This window comes from Colobus angolensis, unplaced genomic scaffold (genome assembly GCF_000951035.1).
Source record: "Colobus angolensis palliatus isolate OR3802 unplaced genomic scaffold, Cang.pa_1.0 Scaffold84, whole genome shotgun sequence".
NCBI classification, from domain to species: domain Eukaryota; kingdom Metazoa; phylum Chordata; class Mammalia; order Primates; family Cercopithecidae; genus Colobus; species Colobus angolensis.
The window spans coordinates 5,291,131-5,314,092 of NW_012122265.1; the positions used below are offsets into that span (position 1 = coordinate 5,291,131).

At 39.4% G+C, this 22,962-nt stretch overlaps 1 protein-coding gene across 1 annotated transcript in view; it reads right to left on the reverse strand.

Moving 5' to 3' along the window:
- Positions 1–353: 353 nt before the first annotated feature.
- Positions 354–22,962, reverse strand: part of RGS7BP (regulator of G-protein signaling 7 binding protein) — a 105,689-nt gene continuing 83,080 nt past the window's right edge. Inside the window, exons 4-6 of the mRNA XM_011930130.1 lie at positions 17,093–17,240; positions 13,514–13,584; positions 354–3,504 (exon numbers count right to left, since the gene is read on the reverse strand). Coding sequence (XP_011785520.1) covers positions 3,413–3,504; positions 13,514–13,584; positions 17,093–17,240 — 311 coding nt within the window. The 3' untranslated portion in view covers positions 354–3,412. The remainder of the gene's footprint in view (positions 3,505–13,513; positions 13,585–17,092; positions 17,241–22,962) is intronic.

Here is a 22,962-nt window from a genome sequence, read left to right on the forward strand (position 1 = left end):
TTGTTTGCTGTTTAAAACAAAGTAGATGCTTTTACATTCTGTGTCTTTATTTCCCCTCACTCTGAAGCGTAGCTTTCAGTAGGTGGCAGTATTGCCAAACACTCAGTATCCCAGCTGGTTTCGTAGAAGCGCAGAGAAACAAAATGGTCTGGCAATTTTAGAATTTCCCCCAAGAGCTTTAATTCATTAGAGGAGGCATCAGGACTATGCTACTTCTAAAACACTCTTTGTACCCCTGAATAATGGCATAACCAGAGATTTGCAGTGAATCTGCTGCTAGATGCGTGCAAAACATTAGTGGACAGAATTTTTTTTGTTGTTTTTTTTTGTTGCTGTTTTTGTTTTGTTTTGTGTTTTTAAGTGACACCTTGGTTTTGTGGGCATTTCTTATCTTACCCAAAAGTGCCTTTGGGCCCAGCCACTGACTGATTTAAAACCCAGAAATGTGGTTTTAAACAATGTGCTCGTGGTGGAATTCAGGTGATTTTTATTTTCTATTTGGTATTATTTTTCAGATTTCCCACAAAGAACATGTATTGTCTTTGTAATCTGGAAAAAAAAATCAACACAGGATATTAAAGATATGGTGGGAAAATGGGTGAATGTATGCCACAAAAGTTTACATCCTTTTCTGTTTCAAGCATGTGGGTATGTGTGACAAAATGAGTTCAATGTTCTCTTCTTAACCTTAAAGATCGGCTCAGTGTTATTGCTAATCTGAAAGCAAATTACCAGCAGGAAGCCAAGACAGTAGAACTTTATCGCTTGGAACCACACCTGAGAAAATCCTTTGGTAGGTGAGAGGAGAGCGGGGCAGCTCTTAAGGGATGCATTGGCCTGTCTAATGGGAGACAGTGAATTACCTACTGTAACCATGGGCCAGTGTAGGTTACCAGGATTTTGAGCACTAAACTTAATTTTAGGATATGTTACTGAAAGAGGGTCTTTAGATCTTGGAGTTTATCTGCGGGAACTACAAAACTGATCAAAGGCTGGAAAACAGGCACTATGAATAAAATATACGGTAGTTGAATATATTACCTTAAATATTCAAAGTCTGGCTAGGTAATTAGACAAATTCCCATCTCCATGAATATCTACTACAGTCTTTTTAGACATGGAGGTGAGACCTGAATTTATTAACAGTCTTCAGTTGTACAAAGGACAATTGCACAGAAGGTAAGTGTTACTTTCGCACTGAGACTAAGGCGAGAATGAACACAAGTTAACCAAGCAGAAGTTATTCAGGTCAGGCATTTAGAAGAACGTGCTGAACAACAAGATTGGGCTTATCAGTTAATAACTTTGCATGGATTAGTAGGAACTAGACTGAAGCTAGAGTTCAATACAGTTGAAGTATAGGAGAGGGGATAGGCAGGTGCTGAGAGCTGCCAAACTGGGCTACTTCAACATTTCAAAAACAATGGATCTTAAGTGAAATGACCTTAGGGAGTGAAAATAAACTACATTCAGGAAGGGATATTAAGCTTAAATCAAGGTTTGCAGACCAGGTAAGTCTGGGTTGCTTGTTTTCCCAGGGAGCATTCACCCTAAGAGTCTTTAAATAGCTGAATTGTTTTACAAATATTTGATTCAGAAAATTGTGATTTTCTCGTATAGCTTTCCGTGGCTACTTCTTTTTTGAAGCCAGGTATACCTATAACCATGCATTAATTACTGGTTCATTGGAACACGACTCTAGATTCAAAGAATAAGGCCAAAAACCAGCTGGTATGATCTAAATAGAGACCTGTATAACGTTCTCTTCCAACCCTTTAATTCTTTCACTTTCAATCAAAAGAGTTAGAAGACAATTCCAAGTATAATTTCCACATTGGATATTAGGGTGAACTATATGAAATTGCCATTTTGTAGGTCAAAACAGTCAAATATAGGAAATTTCATATAATTCAACCTAATACAATAATTATTACAGTAGTTCATCTGTACCTCTCTTCACATTCACTAAAGCGAAAGGCCTTAATATATTTAGTTTTTCGGTAAAAATACTGGTATACATATAAACGCCTGTGCGCATAAGTATTGGGAAAGAACAGGGTTGGGATTAAAGTTGTGTCTTTAATAAACCACTTATCGACATCTAGCTCATCCTCCTATTGTACTGGACACTGGTGCCTCCTGTCTGACTTGAAGGTTTTTCAGACTATGGAAAACAAGAAAAGAAATGCAAAGACTTGATCTCTCAGCCCATGGGAAATTCTGTCTGGGAAATGGGCCAAAGGAAGAACAGGGGACGGTATAACAAAATTTGTACCATGTTACAAGTTTAGTGAAGGAAGATCACAACAAAGCTGTGAGCAGAAAAACAAAGCATGTGGCTTCCTCCTTTCTAAAATATAGTATTGCTTAATGTGTCCTGCTTTCAAGAGTCTAAGCGTAAGACAAGACACCAACTACACATTGGAAAAGTCTTATCTGCATAGTCACCTAAAATGAGACAAGCTTAGCTTAACTAAAAAACTTTATTAACAATGTAAAATGTTAAATATTTTTATGATCTGAGCTAATTCCAGCATGCCCTATAAGATTTAACACTATGCTGATGTGCAGACACCATGCTTCAGATTTCAATTGGAACAAAATGTAATAATATTTGATTTTACATTTGAGGGTAATTGTATATGTTACTACACCATTTCCTAACTGGATTACTTCATTCTCCAAGAAGCTAAAAAAGACATCATTGGATCAAAAAGAAATTAGTTGCCCATATGCATTTGTACGAAGGTATTAGGATTATTGTGTATTTACAAAATTTTAGTACTTTTTGTATGTGGTTTTTCTTGCATTATAAATTAAGATACTTTCATGTTGAAGCTCTTAAATGCCGACAGAATGGAAGACTAAATGTAAATGAGTGCCGAGAAAGCAATAGGTGAGGTGGTATATGTTTGCTTATAATATTATTTCTAATGATATTGATAGATTGGATTTTTGAACACAGTTTTTCAGTTTTAAATAGATTTCTATGTTTAAAGACTTCTTTCATATACGATACATTTTAACATGAGATCAGCAAGAGCTATAGATATACTATTATATGTGAAATATTTTTCCTCTGTATAATACATTTAAAAAAATCTTTAAATAATTTAAAAATCATAATTCTTGCATCTCTCATGGCATGGTTTGGAGCAGACATGCACAATGTCAGCTTTAAAATTTCCTTTTAAAAACAGCTTGCTTTTTGAATCTGTTCTTTTTTTTCTCGACGGCAGCTGCTTTCAAGTGTAAAATCATTTAAAAGGGCAAGGGGAGGCAGATAAAAGTAATAAGGAAGCATAGAAAACATAGTCAAAAACCAGTAACTGTGTGGTTCCGCTGTCTGGAGGTCCTCAGGTTTTGTGATTTTTTTTTCAGATGTTCTCAGTGGGTTTCCAGGAGGAGCCACCTAGCTTGAGACGAGACAACACAGCCCAAAGAACCTTCTCTTCCGTCTTCTCACCAGGGGGTAGGGAGTTAGATTCAGAAGGCTGCTGTCATCTGTGATGGGACATAATGTGCACATAAGTGAGGTGTAGACACAACAACCTACTTTTTAGGAAGTGGCTTTAAAAATCCACCATCCTCCTAATCAGGATTTCTCAACCTCAGTACTGTTGGCATTTTGGACCAGGTAATTCTTGATTGTGGGGTACTGTCCTGAGCACTGTGGGGATGGTTAGTAGCATCCCTCAATTCATCAGATGCCAGTAGCACTGTATGACAATATGTGACAACCAAAAATATCCCCAGCTATGACTAAATGTTCCTTGGTGGGGGGGAGGTAAAATAGTTCAAGGCTGAGAACCACTGCTTAAAATTGAATTGAAACTACTTAGAGGCAGTCTTTCAGTTGGGAAATGTATACACCTTATTTGAAAGAACCCATGCTTACGAGTAAGGTTGACTTCTTTTCTAAACCTGCCTCGGGTATTTGCCAGTTCTGTGACTTTGAACACGTAACTGAAGCTTGCTAAGCTGTCTGTAAAATAGAGTTTAATAAAACTTAGCCCAGGTGAGGATTACATGAAATCATCTATGAAAAAGATTTAGCTATGATGAGTAGCTTACTGTCTAGCATAGAGGAAGCATGTAGTTAAAATAGCTATTATTAACTATTTTCCTTTCCATTGGATCATTATCATGCCTTCATTCATCGACTTCATGTTTTTTCATGTTTCAACTATTTCCTATTGAGTCTTTTCTCAGCACTTTCTGTAGATTTCTGTACACAAGGGCATTCAGAGAAGACTGCCAGCTGTTGAATTAATAAGTTTTGGTTTGAAATTTTTATGGTGATGACAAGTAGAGGAAGAAATAAGCCAGTAAACCTAATCTGGTTTAAAGAGTTGCGTTTTTTATAAAAGTGCAAACCAAAAGAGAAGGTGGGTAGAAATACCCTGTTGAAGCAGAATTGGCCAAAGTGGGTCCCAGAGGCAAAGGACTATGAGGGGATAATCTAGAATTTTCCAACTAGGGCAGTGCTAGGACACGTTCAGACTGGAGCTAAGAATAACAAAATGGTTGATTGACGTTGGTGACTGATATGTACCTAAGCTCTGCCAAGACTAGTTGCACTTTCCTTCCAGAGTGGGGCTAAGGAGTTCCCTCCTTTCCCCGTCCTAACCTTAAAGGGTATGGAAGCTTGGCAAAGGGCACAGAAGCAGAAGTTAGATGAAGAGATAGCTAAAGTGAAAAATGTGCCCCACCTCAATCGAACTGATTCATAGAAGAGGGCTTGTTTTTCCTGATTACTGAGCCCAGGTGCTGTAAACCAAAATAAAATTTAAGTCCCACAACCACCTGAATGGACCCCTCCTCTCAGCCAACTGCATTCCGAAGTTAACTTGAAAAACTAGTTCAGGCCATGTTGGGAAGAGGCAGTTGAACATTCTTCATTATATCATCCTCCCTTTTGGAATTCAGACAAAGCTGACTAGAGTTAACATCAACACAGAGACCTTAAGACTGATAGAACAGACTCTTTCGTTCTGATAAGAAACATTTATAATCCATTTTCAATGAAACCTGCTACCTGGAGGCTTCATCTACATGATAAAACCTTGGTCTCCACAACCCCCTATCATAATAACCCAGACATTTCTTTCTATTGATTCCAGGTCTTCAGATAATAACTCAAGCAACTGTCAATCAGAAAATCTTTGAATCTGCCTATAACTTAGAAGCCCTGCTTCCAGTTGTCCTGCGTTTCCAGACCAAACTGATACCCATCTTATGTGTATCGATTAATGTCTTATGTCTTCCTAAACCTATAAAACCAAGTTGTAGGCTGACCACCTTGGGCACATGTTCTGAGGATCTCTTGAGGCTGTGTCATAGGCATGTACTATTTCTTGGCAAATTAAATTTCTAAATTGACTGAGACTTGTCTCAGATACTTTTTGGTTTACAATGCTCAGGAAACTGTTGAGAGCAAAAATAGATCCTGGCTTTCCAGTCCTCTTACATAAAGTGTCATCTGAGCGCCTGGGCTTCTCCTCCCCTTCCCAAAGGCTCTAATGTGTCACACTTATTTGTAAATTAGTATCACCCACCAAGGTTGACAGTGTTCCTTGGAATGTTGCACTATGTTATATATTTAGATAGAGCTAGAGTAGCAAGTCCAAGCCAGAGAAGAAAACAGGCGCCCCCGCTGGGCATATCAAATGAATCAAACATAGTCCACCCTCCCAGTCTCCAGAGATTAAAATCCTCTCTTAAAGCTCATATTCTGTTAACATGGAGAAAAACAGGACTAAATTGTCCTTTCCATAGTGAAAAATAATTTACTGTAATCTGAATGTCAACATTATGAGAGTTAAAAAGAGGATATCTTTCTTTTAAAGTTAACTTGCTCCCAAATAGTTAAGAAACTGAAAACAATGTTAGATACTAAACGTTAGTCTCAGTTTTCAGGAGAACATCTCAGAGATAAACCATGAAATATTTGGAGCAGAAAGAAATAACTAATTTTCTCGTCATTTTTAGGACTCTTACTTCTTTAACCATGAATTGATCAAGGTACTTAACCTAGTTGGATATGGCAAAGATATAGCAAATTCTGGGGGGGTAAAGAATTTTACCTTTCAGTACCTCTTTGGACTCTAACTCCACTTTCTGAAACTCAAATTCACCTGGAATTCAATGCTTCCCTAAAACAGAGTCACCAAAAGTATAAAGATATTTATGGGAAAGAAAGATCTTCATAGTGCTGTTTATTTAAGAGTTGGAAGATCTGTTTTCTAAATTCTGGTATCTCCTTCCCTTTCCCCAAATACTTACCCAATTTGGGGAGGGACTGAAATGGTCTTTATATGTTACAGTATGCAACTTTGACGTGTTTTGCTCCTCTTACATGAGGAAATGTCTACCACAATGCTGTATTTACAAAGGAAAATGTGTACGTGTATGTTGTGGTCATATATTTAGTTCCACTGTCTTGTTTTTGTATATATTAAAAGCAAGTAGGTAATATACACAGATATCATGAAATTTGTATCAAGATTGATACTTATATCTGTGATGCATTCACTACAATGGATTAAAAAACCCCAAAAACCTTTCAATAGCACAGCTTTTTGTGCTATTGAAATTCTTCTCACTCAGCCTTCTATCTATCTATATTGAGATATACATATATATAGCAAATATACACATATGTACACATACATACACACATATACATATATATGTATGTGTACTATATACCTCTCTCACAAAGGAATAAATTGTTAGGATTGATGAGAAAGTGCTCAGACATTAAGCAAAGGGGAGGCTGCCTATTAAGGACAACTGCTGGTTTGGGTCATCTTTGCTGCACATTTGTGAGACCTTTGCCTTGCTTAGTGCTTGTCTGACCATCACCTAAGGCTGAGGTAATAGAAAAGCTAAAAAATTATTGGCAGAAATTCAGAGCAGCTTTCTACACCATGGGGAACTGACACCTGCAGTAAATACTGAAATTTACCGAGCAGTAAGTATTCCTGGGATGGTATGAAGTGAATTCAGCTCCAAGGAAATGTGTCTCTCCACATTGATTGAAATCCTGTCTCTGAAGGCCTATCTCAGTAGCTCTGGGGTGGGGCCAGAGAATCAGCATTTCTCACAAGTTCCCAGACATTGCTGCTAGTCCTAAAACCACCCTTTGAGAATCACTGAATAAACAGAAGGGCTGCAAGAATGTAAGCAAAAGGGAATGTTTCCCCAGTCATTCTAAATTTTCTGGAATAATGCACTTGAACTTGTTGGAAAATCTTTGATTTTTATTGCAAATTTTTATTTAGATGTGGCTTATAATTAAGACTTTTATAGCATTTTTTCTCCAAAGTACTCACTCTCAGAAAACTATAACCTAAGACAGTTTTAAATGTGAAAATGAAAGGTGGAAAGGGAAGCAGAGTAAGTAAAGCATAGGAGAAAGTGAAAAAAAAAAGAGGGAGAGTAGGAAATTTGGCCACCATTAAGTTCAAACCTCAGTCATTCAATGTTTAATTATTTTAGATTTGTTGAAAATTTTTATTTATTTTTGGAGAGACAGGGTTTCATTATGTTGCCCAGACTGGTCTCAAACTCTTGGCCTCAAGCAATACTCCCACCTCAGCCTCCCAAAGTGCTGGGATTATAGGAATGAGCCACCATGCCCAGCCTCAATGTTTAGTTCTTGAATGCTGCTGAAGCCAGGGACACTGCAATTCCCCCAAACCACTTCTCTATTGCTCAAATTTATTTTGCTAATAAAAGATTTCTTATATAGGTGATGAGAAATGCTTCTACTACACTGCAGTAACAAATTTCTATTCCAGGAAAAAAAAAAAAAAAACCTCAGCTAAGCCAGTGGTTCTCAAACATTAGCTGCATCAGCATCATCTTACAGCTTGTTAAAGCACAAATTGCTGACCCCAACTCCAGAGTTTCTCAGTCAGTAGCTCTGGGGTGGGGCCAGAGAATCAGCATTTCTTACAAGTTCCCAGATATTGCTGCTGTTCATAAGAGCACACTTTGAGAACCACTGGATTAACAGAAAGCCTGCTAAGTTCAAGGCTCTACATTGGGTACTGAGGATAATATGGGTCCTAATAGAAAGATAGTCCCTGGCCTCAAGGACCTTTCCTTGAGTAACAATGAGGCTTCGTGAAAAATGCCGTAAAAGAGAGTGAACAGTCCAGTCTGGCTGGAATGAAGGGCTTATGAAGGAGGAGACAGTCCAAAACAGAGCTACTTAGAATTCCCTAACGATGTTTGTACTTTCTTTTGTCTGCTGCCTTTGCACTTGCCACCTCTCGTTTCAGAAAAGTCCTCCCTCCTTAGACAATTGGCAAGCCCTCCTTCAAAGATTAGCTTAAACATTTTTTTTTTCCTGCAGTCTTTTCTGACTGCTCCAGGCTTCTGCATTCCTTCACATTCCCATTGCTTCTATAAACAATTGCTGCAGCTCTTGGCACATCATCTGCATCCAATCCCATCTTCCCACTGCTCTGTAATAAAGTCTTAATGAATTTACCCTGGCTGCCCCAGCTCATCATCTGCCATTCACTTCCCCTCCTCCTTAGCCAGGCTTCCATGCCCAAAATTCCAAGAAAGCTGCTTGTGCCAACACCACAAGTGACCACCTTGTCGTTAAATCCTGTGGACACTGACCAACATCGTCATTTACTTCATTTTCCAAGTCTGAACTTGGGTTTCTTCCTTGATTCTGCTTCTCCTTATGCATCACATCCAATTGTCCCTGTCCTCCTTTCCAACCCCCTGACTTTAGGTGAGATCTTAAGCATTTCTCACCTGGATGACCACACCTGCCTCCTCATGGAATCCTTCCAGTGGCTCCCAAATCTCTTAACATGGCCTAAGGGGCCTTAATGATACAGCTCTTGTCTCTCTCTTGTCTCTCTTAAGCCTCTTGCCTAGACACTTTCCCAACTACTTAAGTCCTTGTAGTTATCAAAATCCCCTCCCCTTTCATCTCCCCGTATGCCTTCACACATCCAGAATCTTCAGCCTAGACTATGTTTTTTCTATTTCTTTGGCTAAGTGCTACTCATCCTAAAAATTCTCAGCACAGACACCTTCTAAAAAGCAATCTCTAATAATCCCCCATTTTGAATTCAAGCCTGGGCTAGGTGAGAATCTAATATACCTTGTAGCAACCCATGTCTAACTGTTACAGCATTATTATATTGTGAGCACTAATTTCTGTGTCTTTCCAATTGTGTGTGTGTGTGTGTGTGTGTGTGTGTGTCTCTGTCTGTCTGTCTGCATATGCAATAGTTGTTTTCAGCCCAACCTTGAAGGCTCTACCAGAATCTGTGCGAGAGGAGGCATATGGCATTTGGAAAAGTTTCCTTGGTGATTACCATCCAAGTTTTGCCTGTTGAAAGGGACAGGTTTTAGTGGAGGAGAGACATCCTCGGCACCTAACACAGAATTTGGCACATCATTGGTGACCATTATATGTTGGATGATGATGGGGACAAAGGCTGCTGGGGTGAGAGGTCTGTTCTTCCTTCAGTAGATAGTGAGTAGACATAGCTCAATGTAATAGAGTAATGCATTAAGAAATCAGATTGGTTTACATATGTCACACTGAATCTTGGACAAGAGATTGCAGAAATTGCAAAGGATATGGGGCTACTGGTAAAACTGCCCAGAATAACTTTCAGACAGCAGCTAGAAACATAGAAAGTCTTTATGAGGCTCTTGGGGGAAGGACCTAAAAGGTCATCTCTACGCTAGATGGTGGCATAACTGCCCAGTGTTCTTCAGCCAGATATCTGAGAACTCTTCTGCCTCACACAGCCAGGTTCGGTTCTGGATGTGGGGGTCCTGATTGGAGGAGGATGCCATGAGTTTGGGAGAACTATCTCTAGGCCCACGTTAGTCTGGAGTAGTGTTGTTCACAAGAGGGGACTCATTCTAGCCCAGGTCAATTCCTGACTTACCTACTTCCAGACTGATTCTCGTGCATGGCATCAACGACCGAATTCTATGCAAGAATGAACATACCGACACCTCCCACAGCATTCACTAAATCAGAATTTTGGAAGAGGTGAAACTGTCTTTCAGGCTTAATTTATTTCTGCTGATTCGTTTTGTTTGATAACAGCATGCATTTAGAAGATGCTTGTTCTTCACTTTCCAATCTCCTTTTAGCCTTTGTCAGTAACCTTGCAGGCTCCCCACAGGTGGTTCCATTTGTAATCCATTTGACACAGCGAGACTATCATAATTAATGAAGCTCCCTACAGCACTGCCAGTGACCTAGAATGTAGGACAGGAGGGGCGCTGAAGCAGTGGAAAGAACAGTGGGCCGAGGGCCAGGACACCTGGCCCTTGTCTGCAGCCCACAGTGGAACTCAGCAGTGCAAGGGTGGCTTGCTCTTCTTTTCTGCATCTCTTTGCCTCCAGTCTGAAACTGGATGGATGGGAAAGAAAAGGCTGTCTAAAAATGAAGGCATAATCACTAACCATTAAAATTCCTGCCCTTGGCCACCTTCCTTTCTTCTCCACTGAAAGTTGATTTAAAGTAAACTGTTGTGGAGCCGAGTTTTGACTGTAGTAGAAAGGGGAGAAAATATGATTAAATCTTTAAATGCTGAAATAAACATGGAACAGTTTTGGAGTTGAGGGCCGAGTTAGAGCCTAGAGAATAGTGGACTCAGTCAGCAGCATTTTCATGTGGTCAGGGGTTGAGATAGGAAAGATGGGGACCAGGAGTGGTATCTTTTCCCTTTCTTTTCTGATTTAAAGACCCATGTAAATGGAATGAAAAGAGAAAGGAAATAAGAAGGCAGAAAGAAAACAGATGGCTTTCTATAATGGTTTTCATCCCGTTAGAATCATGTTTTGACAATAAGGTCCTACAGAAAAGAACTGGAATACTTTTTTCCACATTTTACCCTGCACCATTTCCTGTACATATTAGACGTCTATAATAAATAAACCACCTGAAAAGAATTCCAGAAAGGAATTGGGGAAGCCTCTATGGTCTATCTCAGTCTATGTAGCAAGAAGAATCTATATGGTTTGTTCATTAAAATGGTGCCATATGCATCTGTCAGAATGTTCCCAGAGAGACTCTTCAGGTCCCCTCTGGATCCTCCACTGGTCAGCTCAGTAGGCTGTGAGGTCATGTTAAACACATAGAGAACAGAGATGTATTGTTTCATGCTAAGGATTCCCATTTCTTCCCTCAGTGAAGAAACTCAAATTTCTCACAATCCTTTATGTTAGTTATTTTTGATTATTAAAATCTTACTGCACCACCTCCTTCTGAATAAGTCCTTGTATCTCCTTTCTAGCTTTTTCCTTTTTGTTCCCCAGATAGAGCCAAGGTTCAAGTCCTTAGTATAATTGATTTTGATGACTATTCCCTTTTCACTCATGTTTTCACTCACAGTATCAACCTTTGATTATTATTATTACATTTAAAAATGTAATTAAAATTAATTATTTTTTCGTGTATGAAGATGATACAAAGTCACATAAAATATTTATATGATATTCTTTATGATTATAAATGACTAAATAAAACAAAATTTCTGTCTTTCTATTAACACACAGTCAAAAACTGCTGGATGAACAATCACTAAATGGGGAGGGAATGTTTAGGATGATGTGATTTAAAATATAGGTTATATGGCACCCATGAAATTCAGACTGGGGGACCCTGGGCAGCCATCCTCTTGGAAAGCTGAATGTGAGGGAGGGCGAGAGGCCAGGGTGCTACTGATGAAGGAGGCTTGCCAAACCTATTAAGACACTGAGGACAGCTTCAGACATGAGCTGCAGATCTAAAGTCCTGGGGCCAATGTTTTGAATTGCAGGCTCAAGACCAGCCTCACATGTACACTACACATGGTCTGTTGCAGAGTGAGTGGTAGCAGGGATTCCTCTATTTGATGGTGATTTGGGGTTCTCTTGAGCAAAGCTGGGTTGACCAGCTTGTAAATAATATTAACAGTGACAACAATAATAATAATAACAAAGTGTTTGTCAAGTGTTTGCTCTCTAAGTTTGGTAGTAGGCACATGACACATTGCTTCAATTAATCCCCACAACAGACTTCTAAAGGAGGTGATACTATTATCCCCTTTGCAGGGCTGAGGAAATACATTTGCAGAAGTGAAACAATTTGTTCCCAGGGTGCAAAGCTGGTAGGTGGCAGAACCAGCATTTGAACCCAAGGCTATCCTTAATTCAAAGCCCTTGTTCTAAACACTATGCTTATTTCTGGCAACAATCTTCCATGTAGTGGTCAGAGCAGTCTCTCATCACTACAGCATGTTTTCTACTTTCTCAAAACACTACACCTGTGACTCAAGCCAGTTGGCCTTGGCGACCAGGCCCTTCAGGGTCTATTCCGAGTTATCTGATGTGCTGGAGCCCCTGCTTCTTATTTTCTGACCTCCGCCCCTGTACAGCTCAGGCCACGCTACTCTTCAGCCTCTTCATCTGGTGTTCTCACTTCCACCCCTCCACCTTCTGCTGAGCTGCTCCTGGAGCCAAGAGGAGCCTCCAGCTCCACTGCCAAATCCTCCTCCTCCTCCTCCTCCTCGCTTCAAGGCAAGCAGCACCCTGTCTTCCCTCCCATCAGGCTTTGCTCAGTGAAAACAAGAGGAGTTTCTTTCTTGCCTCCTAGAAGCCTTTCTCCACCTCTATGTACAACCCTCTGAAGTTGATACTTTAACTATGGCTGCTCCAGCCACGTATACTTAATGTAAGCCCTTATTATTGGTCCTTTGTACACATTGTCAGTCTCTGGGGCTGCAAAGGTAGGTGCAGATTTAACCAACATCGATTGTGACAGGTGTTATTCTACTATGTCCCAGGCTCCAGATACTGAGGATACAATAGTTTAAAAGGCATGCAGAGGACTTTCTCGCATTCTAGTGAACATCTCCCTCTCATTTCTGCGTTAGGGCGTATACTCCCATAGGATAGACCTGGAGACAGATTGCCTGAATTCACATCCCAGTTTTCCTACTTACAGTCTGTGTGACCTTGGCCAAGTTAGCTAACGTCTCTGTGTGCCAGTTTCTAGTAAATTGGGAAACACTAATAGCATTTCCCTCAAAGTTATTTAGAATTAAATAAGTGAATATAGTTAACACATGCAAAGTATTTTGAATAGTGGCATGCTGTAAGTTCTCAATATATGTTAATTTTTTGGATTACTTTTTAAAGATAATTACGCAAGTGGATGGCAGAGATCTTCCTTTGAAGGTGTTCTTAAGTCTCTTGCTGTGCCTGGCATGGTGCTTTCCACAGTGAGTAACAGGACCAGTGGAGGAGGAGTTTGTTTTAAGGTCAGAATGTATCTCAGGCCCCCTCAGAGCATACTGTGTTCACCAGAGAGTCTCTAGTCTCATTTTGGTACCTTCTTGAGGAAAGACAAATGAATGCTCAATGCCTTCTACTGTTTGTGTGAGACATATGCTTTAATTTCCAAGAAACAATTCCCAAGGTTATCCCATTAAAAACATCCTCTGCCTCAAAGAGAAGTGAGAAGACTCACCTTGATTTTTCAGTGGTAAAGGCATAGTTTCCCTGAGTTTGCTTAAAAGGTTTTTCATTTCTCGCATGTCTCTGTAAAATTGATAAAAAGACAGAATAATCAGCTGTAAATTTTCAAAAGGAAATCTCAAACAATCTGTTCTATGAGACAACTGAAGGATGAGAGTCTGTGTCTAATTGCACTAGCTGTAGTTTCCAGTAGGCAAATATTGAATTTATTTTGCTTTTACAAGAAAAAAATCTGAGATAGATTGGCTCAGGAAAAAATGAGAGCTACTCTGCCAAACATTTCTACAGGGCATTCTCCTGCAGAAGCCCTTGTCTCTGCCTCCAGTTGAACCTGGCTAAGATCAGAGAAGAGCCATTGGTCATGAGGACAGTGCTTTAGATTTACAGAGAGGCCAAGGGTGTACAACTGGAACAACAGGGTTACCCAGAACAAACTTGAGGCTGGGTGATGGTGCTATCAAGACTTTATGGTCAGAGGACTATAGTGGCTGTGTACGTTCACTTGCTGTTATTTGCTTGTTAAAATTTGTATAAATCTAAGGAGTACAGGTGTAGTTTTGTTACTTTGACATATTGCATAGTGGTAAAGTCTATGCCTTTAGGGCATCCATCACCCCAATAATGTACATTTTACCCACTGAGTATTTTCTCATCCCCTACACCTTCCCACCCTTCTGAGTCTCTGATGTCTATCATGCCACACCCCATGTCCATGTGTACCCACCATTTAGCTCCCATTTACAAGTGAGAACATGCGCTATTTGGTTTTCTAAGTTGTTTCACGAAGACAATGGCCTCCAATTCCATCTTCTGCTTGGTTTTAATAGTCCCTTGTTACCATGATTGGAATTCAGTATAACTCAGGTATTAAGCATTCACCAGGGCTAACACTTATTATATTGACTTGGAATAATGAGAGAGTAACAAATTCTAAAACTTCCAGAGAAGAGCTCCTTACAATGGATGGAACAGAAAGGGGCGCAGTATGGGAACAAGAGGGAAAATAGCCCTACCTGGGGACAGCTGGACCTTCCTCTAGCACTGACCATCCTTCCACACTTCCTGACTTCAGCGCACAGCATGCAATGCCACTGCACACATCAAATATCTTCCCTCATCTCAGAGCATACATGGTCATAAAACCCCAGAACTGTAAAGCAGGAAGCCATCTTAGGAGGCTTCTAGTCTAAGGTAGGGGAGAACTGATCTTTTGAAACCCTTGGGACAATGGTCCCTATACACGTCTAGGTGGTTGTGCATTGGAGAAAGTGCTCTTGAAACCCCAGGACATAGTGGCAGCTTTCATTTAAAATAGCCAGGAACATGATTTGGTACAAAAAGCAGATGTATCTTTTAATGAACTGAGGATAGGCAAGCACTGGTAGGCACCATAGGTTTAGGAAAGTTTTGTGGGGGAAGATCATTCTCAAGTTGAAGAAATTCTATCCACTTATTTTTCTTCTGTTATCTGAGGAAAGACAATCACCATTTAATTTTAGGTATGAAACCTCTCAGTCCACTTCACAAAACACCCCTGTTCTGTTGAGCATGGTTTGAGGACCATTTTCTTAGGGTAATTCTGAAGACCTCATGGGAGCTCCTTTTCAAGTATTGACTGATATGTGAAGAGGAACTCAAATCTCAGTAATAATTGATTGGAAAAGGAAAGGAAAGCAGCCTTGAGGATCTGCAGAAATATGCCTGTAAAAACATTCCAAATCCACTCCCATGGGTGTGAAGTGTGAGGAAGTGTCTGTGGTCTGCATGCTGATCAAGTGAGAGAGGAGGGCAGGAGAAAGGAAGCGGGGCCCCATCCCCACGAGTGCAAGGCACAGTCTGTTTTCATGTAAGATCTCAAGGACAGATGGAATGGGTGAGAAAGGGCTAGGAATGCAACATGGGGATTGAGGCAAGGTCTCCTCTAATAAAGCACCAGTTCTCAACCTTGGTGGCTGCAGAGGAGAATCACCTTAAGCCCAGGTCTCATGCCAAGAGAGCCTGATTCAGCTGGCTTATAGTGGGGCCCAGCCATCAGTATTTAAAAAAATTCCCTCCTGATGACTTAACTGTGCAACCTAGTTTGAGACCCATGATCTCTCAAGGCAGACAGCCAGGGAGAACGGAGTTAGCCACATCCTGGACCAGGTCCACTGTGCCTACCTCCATCTCCTTTGACCAGAATCTGGGCTTTCAGGCTGAACGGAAACATTGTCAACGTTGTGGGCCATAACTATCGTACTGTTACTGCCATCCCTTCTTATAAGCTTATAAGGCTTGAATATAGCTGCTGTCTAAGGTTTGCAAAGGAAATGGCTTCACTGATGGTTTATGCCCTGATATGGCATTTCAGCAGATATTTTTTTCCCTGGGAACAGAGCTAAGAATTTTCTATTTTATAAATTAAGATAAATCACTCCCTCATCATTTGTCTATAGTGCTATCAAACTGTGCCAAACAGCTTTATTGTTTGAATTGTTGCATTTCCAAGCTTATACAAAATCCAAGTTTTATTAATAGCACATAATTACCACATGCTCCAATTTTCTATAAACACAGAAATTCGGTAATTAGCTTTAGAATTATGTTACAATCTGAAAGTAGAACCACAATGGCTATAAATGCCATTGTGTGTTACATTTCTAAAAATAAAAAAAAAATAAAATGTTCATTATGTTGTCAGTGACTCAACCTCATACACACAGAACACTCAGTGGAATTGCCCAGTATTCATTCAGCTACTTGGTGCCAGCTCTGGGGACATTAGTAGCAAAGGGCACAGATATCAGTGTAAAGGCAAATAAACAAGAGGCTTATCTTTCTGCCTCACAGAATGTCATTTTTAGCATCTAGATGGGACATGACATGGTATTTATTATAATAATATTATTATTACTCCTTTTTCCTAAATAAAATAAAATCACTGTAGAGTCTCTTCTTTTCAAGAAAGAAACTGCCTCTCTAGAAGCGAGAGCTACTGAAGTTAAGAAAATGCATTAACTTGCTTTGACCACTGAGGGGCCACCAGCCACCTTATGGAGAGAAAGAGAAGGGGGCCCTGGGAGAAGCCCTTTGTGAACTGTACAGAATGCTCAGCCCTCAAATGGCAACTAAGCAGACTGTTCCATATACCTGAAACCCGAGACTTTACTGGAGGCATCTTTGTGTAATTTTGGATTTTCTCCCTTAAACAAATGAGAATTTTGGGCACCAGCCCAGTAGGTGAACTATGACAGCATGTAGACTTTCTCCCCTCCAAGGCAGCACACTGTTCTCATTTTCCACGGAGATGCAATGTGTTAGAGTGGGAGAAGCAGCGGCCTGGGAGCCTGTGCCTACTGTGGGTGCTGCTAGTGTTCTTCTGCAGCATTTGGACTGCTTACCCTCTCTTGTCTTAGTTTTATTGTCTGCAGATTAGGCAGTCTCCAGGGTCCCTGCCAGCACTATGCTCCTCTGGCAGACCAAAGAAAGCTTTGTTTCTGAATCTGAACTAGAAAACCTCATCTCTCTGTGGCCCCTAAGAACATTAACGGGAGGAGGATTGGCAGTCTATTCAGGGTAACTTCCCACTTACCTTTCAGTGTTCTCAATGTCTGTGGAAACCTGCCAGGAATGTTGCTGACTATCTACGGGGGATGATGAGGAGTCTTCTAGGACAGGTGTTTCAGCACTCTCCTCAATTTTGCAATCCAAACTCTTGGTTCCCCCGCCAGGTTCCTTTCCTAAGGGAGGGAGGGTGTTGGTAAAGATAACAGAAATAAGAAATCGTAAATGCAGGCTCTATATGCAGGATGTCAGTGCAAAGGTTGGTTATGCTTTAAGTCAAATGTTCCATTAACCCTAATAGCTTTCTGAGTAATAAAATAATTAGATATATACATGTATGAGTGTGTGTGTTTGTGTGTATAGCATGTTTTCACAACATTCCGGGAAAGACAGCTTGAGGTCAATGGAACCTAAAGATCAAGATAAAATTAAAGCCCCTGTCTTTGATAGAGTATTGGTGTTTTATAACGCATTCTTAGTGAATTAGATTAAGTTAGCTCAGGAGGAGGGATTTAGCTTGTGAAACCTACTGGCTTTTGGTGCAGGTAAAAGGGCCGGGAGCAGGTGACACCCAGCAGAAAGAATGAGAGCTCCTGCTGTTTTCTCTGATTCTAGACACTGGCCCTCTCAGCATGCAGCAGGGATCATGCAGCTGCCTTCCAATTCCTTGGCTCTCTAGCCTCCTCCAACACATCCTTCTATGAGGAGAGAGCCCGACCTTGATCCAGACTTACACCACTAAGACCATAAAGCACCATCAACTCAAATGTGAACACCATGTACTAGGTAGCCGTCCACAGCAATGCACTGCCTACCCATGAAGACTTGTCTTTACCATGATCGATCTCAAGTGAATAAATCAGTACTTTCTGGAAACAAATCTCCAAACTGGTTCAGCCATAAATTTATATGAAATTAAATGGGAGGTTATGGTGTATGGCCTAGGCATAATCTCTTAATGTCTTTTATTCTTTCTTGAAAATTTGTGCCTCCACAGAGGGGTATCCTGGTACCATGGAAATGATCAATTAGGCCTGGAACTAGGTATTAAACCTGGCTTAGTCATGTGTTCATTCATTCACTCACTCATTCATTCATTTATTTACAAATATATCTTGAGTGTCAGCTACCAGCAAAGGGATTGCTGCTAGAGATATGGAGGTGAAAGAAAACTTCAGCATTGTAAGTCTCATGGAGCTTACAGTGCTGGAGTTAAACAATGAAAACATTATACAAATAATTACAAAGCTGTTGTATAACATTATGTAGTCTGGAAAAAAGGATAGTTATTATATATAGTGTTTTTGCCTCCTTTATCCAGTTTTATTTTTATCATGTAGCTATAACTCCAGACTAGTTAAGTGATTGTTACAGCCCATATCATTGAATATTCATAAGGTAGTGGCTATATCACCTTATCTTTTAGCTCAGTTTCCCTAATCCTACTGTGATTGCTTTGCATTAACAAGAAAACTAATAAAAAACAAAATCTACAAACTTGTGAAGAGGATGCCTGCTCATGGTAAAATCTAACAGGAAGTTTTTTCCTTGGATTTCTGCTGGAGGGAAGTAGCAAAAATCTCATCCCTGAAGTTTCTAACCCATGTGGTAACAATACAAGGAGAAAGAGCGAAGCAATTTAATTGGCTGTATGCCTTTCACCAACCTACAGTAGAAATCGACCTCTGAACATTCAGCCAGAGCACATGCACACATTTACTGATGAGAAACTTTGATCTTTTCCTGTGTACTTTATGCACATTGATCCTGGGTGATGGGACTTGCCTGAGGAATTGTTTCTCCAATTTTATGGTATGCTCTTGGGGGGAAATTAATTAAGCACATAATTTAGCACATTACCATTTCACAGTTGGAGAGCATTGACCTCTTAAAAGCATTTGCATTTTGCCTCTTGGCAGAGTGCGGCAAGTGCGGTCAGTCTACCAGCCATGTATCTCTAGGCAGGGTCAGCCTTAGGATGTGAGTCTGAGCAGGGGTAGCTGAGATGAGGGGAAGCGGCAAAATGAGGGCTCCCCCAAAAACAGGTCTCTGCTTTTCAAAACCTGAAGGCTTCTATTACACTCCTGTGTATTGGAAATGTCTTGGTGAATGGAGTATGGTTTGGGCATCAAAGAGGGGGAGGGGAAGAAGATTCATCAGAATTCTCTGGCTTATGGGCTTTGTCTAGCTTTGGGGCCATATTATTCCCTGTCCTGAGGTCCAGACTATAGAGCCTGAAGCTTTTATTCCAATGAGGAAAAGGGAGGACACCAGGAAATGTGACGTTCCTTGTTGGAGGCCTCTCTCCACCTCCCTCATATTACACCTTTTACATGCAAAGCTGTAAATGGAATTTAGTTGACAACACCTTTGATTATACTTAATACCTGTGATTATTCTGCTACTTACAAGACAAATGCCCTTCCATAACTTTTTCAAACTAAAACATCATTTTAAAGATTTCAAAGATCTTGAAACAGCCCTATGGGCTTGTAAAGGCAGGTAATAACCTACTTTTCCTATTTTTGGTGACGTTTAGGTCTAACTCTGCTAATGTAGCTGAACCAGAATGGAAACCATGAATGTTGGCCCTCACTTTAGGGCTTTCTGTCAGCTTACAAAATCCCTGCAGAAGTTTGATATAGTATCTTCTTTAGCTAACATGTCTTAAAAGACAGAAAAGATCAATATGAATTTAAGGGGTTTTCAATTCCAGAATGTATGTGGTGTCAAGTTTACTCTGCAAGTGAATTATAATTGCTCTCATTTACCTATAGTACCAACTTTATGCTAGGATTCTTCTCCATGACATGACATGTTGCCTTCTTAGAAAAGTCCACTATCAGAAATGATCTTGCTTATGTATTTGCTTACTAGTTTATTGTTTGCCATCCCCAGTCCCACACTCATCTCTCATCTCCAAACGTCATAGGTAAACTCTGTAAGGCCAATAATTTTATCTATTTTCTTCAATTCTATAAGCCTACTACCGAAGATCACGGCTTACGCATAGTAGTATCTCAATAGATATACAGCATTAAAAAATGTAATTATACTATATATGTTGTTATACAACTTACTTTGCTACTGTAGTCAGGCTTAGAGATATTTTCCTGTTAGTACATTTTAATTTATGGAATGCTTTCTAATGGATGGGCAGTATTCCATAATAAGGAAGCTGGGTTGTAATTGTTCTCTTTTTCCACAATATGTCAATATTTATGTAAAACAGATCCTTTGAGGCAGAATATTGAGACAAAGTATATGTATGCACATTTTAAAATTTAATATATATTGCCAAATTGGCCTCTGAAAAGGCTATGCTAATTTATACTTTACGTCCACCAGTGGTAATCCAGGGGGCCCATTTCCCCACCCCTTTCCTAGCACTTCATATTATCAACATTTAATTTTTGCTAATCTAATGGGGAGAAATAGAATCTCATTGCCCTTTTGTTTTTAGTTTTCATTTCCTTTATTACTACTGAGGTTAAACTTTTCTTTTTTTTGTTTTCTACTTTCTTTTTAAAAAAACTTTTAAGTTCAGGGGTATAGGTGCAGGTTTGTTACGCAGGTAAGCATTTATTTTCCTATTTTAATTGACTGCTTGTGTTTCTTCCTTACATTTTCTATTTGTATCATTTGCCCATTTAAACAATGCATTGAGTTTCTTATTGATTTGTAGGGCTTCTCTTCATAGAATGGACACTGAACATTTGCTATATATACTGCATATATCTTTTACTCTATTATGTCTTTGAATTTTGTTTATAATGTATTTTGTGAAAAGTTAAATTTGTATAGTCAAAGCTGTTCATCTTTTATGTCTTTTGGTATTATGCCTTGCATATATTTTCTTCTAATACTCGCACAGTTTTGAAATATTCAGTTCTATAATTTACTTTTATATATGGTATGATATAATAATCTAAATTTTTAGCTCAAATGAAGAGCCAATTGCCCCAACAGCATCTAGTGACTTTTCTATTGACTTTGCTCTTTCTAATATATTAAGTTCCCATATAAATGTGGGTTTATTTCTGGATATACTATTTTATTTTATATTTATTTGTTTATCCTGTGGCAGTTCCATGATATTTTAATTATTATGTTTTTAGTATTCAGTATAGAAAGTTCTCCTTCATTGTACTTTTTCCACTGACATTTTTGAATTTTGAAATTTTTGAATCCACTGCAAATGAAACTATAAATTACTACCATGTAAGACTTTGACCTTTATTAAAGCGTGAATCATTGATTACTTTTTAAGTGTTGTCTAGGTTTAATGGTTTATTTAAAATTATTTCTCTTTTTATGTTAATTTTGATAATTCATTTGTCCTAGAAAATAATCCACTGAATAAATTTTTAATAGCATAAAGTTGAATGCAGTTTTCTCTTGGAACTCTTTCATACCCTAATGCTATTTATTTATGGCTCCTGATTTCTTTGAATACCACTTTTTCTTGGATTTCAAACATGTCTTCCTCTTTTTTGAATTCAGTTTTCATTTTTGGGAGCATATCCTTGACTAATTGTTTCAGAGGAGATCTGTGGAATGCTAAATTCATTAGTTTTTACATGACCACAAATACATTTTCTTCTCTCTCTCTCTCCCCCTCTTGGTGCTTACACTTAAATTCTAATTGGCTGGCTATATAAATTCATGTTCAAACTAAGTTTTTCTAATAACTAGTATGACTCTGTTCTCTTCTCTTTTATCTGTACCTAGGAATGCACCAATGTTTTTAAACTTTGATTAAATATGATTCAATATAATTTGATTCTATACTATTATTTAATGTATCGTCTATATTTAAATTTCCCCAATGGTTTCAATAAATACTTTATCATTTCTCTTTAAATTGAGGGATACATTTAAGGACTATGCACTGCATTTACTTGTTGTGTTTTTTTATTTTTCTTTTTTTTTGAGACAGGGTCTCATTCTGTTGCCCAGGCTAGAGTGCAGTGATGATAATAGCTCACTGCAGCCTTGAACTCCTGGGCTTATGTGATCCTCTCTCCTTAGCCTCCCAATAGCTGGGACTATAGGAATACAACACCATGCCTGGCTAATTTGTTTTTATTTTTTGTAGAGATGGGGTCTTACTATGTTGCCCAAACTGATCCTGACCTCAAGCACTTCTCCCACCTCAGCCTCCCAAAGTGCTGGAATTACAGGCATAAGCCACTGTGCATGGCCTGTCATGTTTCTTTATTTTCTTTTAATCTAGAACAGCATCCTTGCCTTTTTCATTTTTACTGTCATGAATATTTTTGAATGAAGAGTTCAGGTCAATTGTTTTATATAGTGTCCTTCCACTTGGATTTGTCTGATGGGTCCCACATGCCTAGATTCAGAATAAACATTTTTTGGCAAGAATATTATAGGGGTGATACTGTGTCCTTAGTGCATCACACCAGAAAGAATGTGAGTCAGTTTGTCTTATTCATGATGCTAAGTATTATCAATTGTTTGTTTAATGTGGTTTCTGTCAGCTTGTACAAGGTGCACAGTAGATGCACCCCTTTTCCCCTCTGTAACTTCTTTTTTTTTTTTGAGACAGAGTCTGTCTCTGTTGCCCAGTCTGAAGTGCAATGTTGTGATCTCAGCTCACTGCAATCTCTGTGTCCCAGGTTCAAGCAATTCTTGTGTCTCACCCACCCGAGTAGCTGGGATTACAGGTGTGTAGCACCATGCCTGGAAAATTTTTTGTATTTGTGGGAAAAACATGATTTGGCCATGTTGGCCATGCTGGTCTGAACTCCTGGCCCTAAGTGATCCACCCACCTTGGCCTTCCAAAGTGCTGGGATTATAGGTATGAGCCACCGTACCCACCTATCCCTCAGTAACTATTAAGTAATCTACCAAGTGATTCATTGAGATAGTCTAAT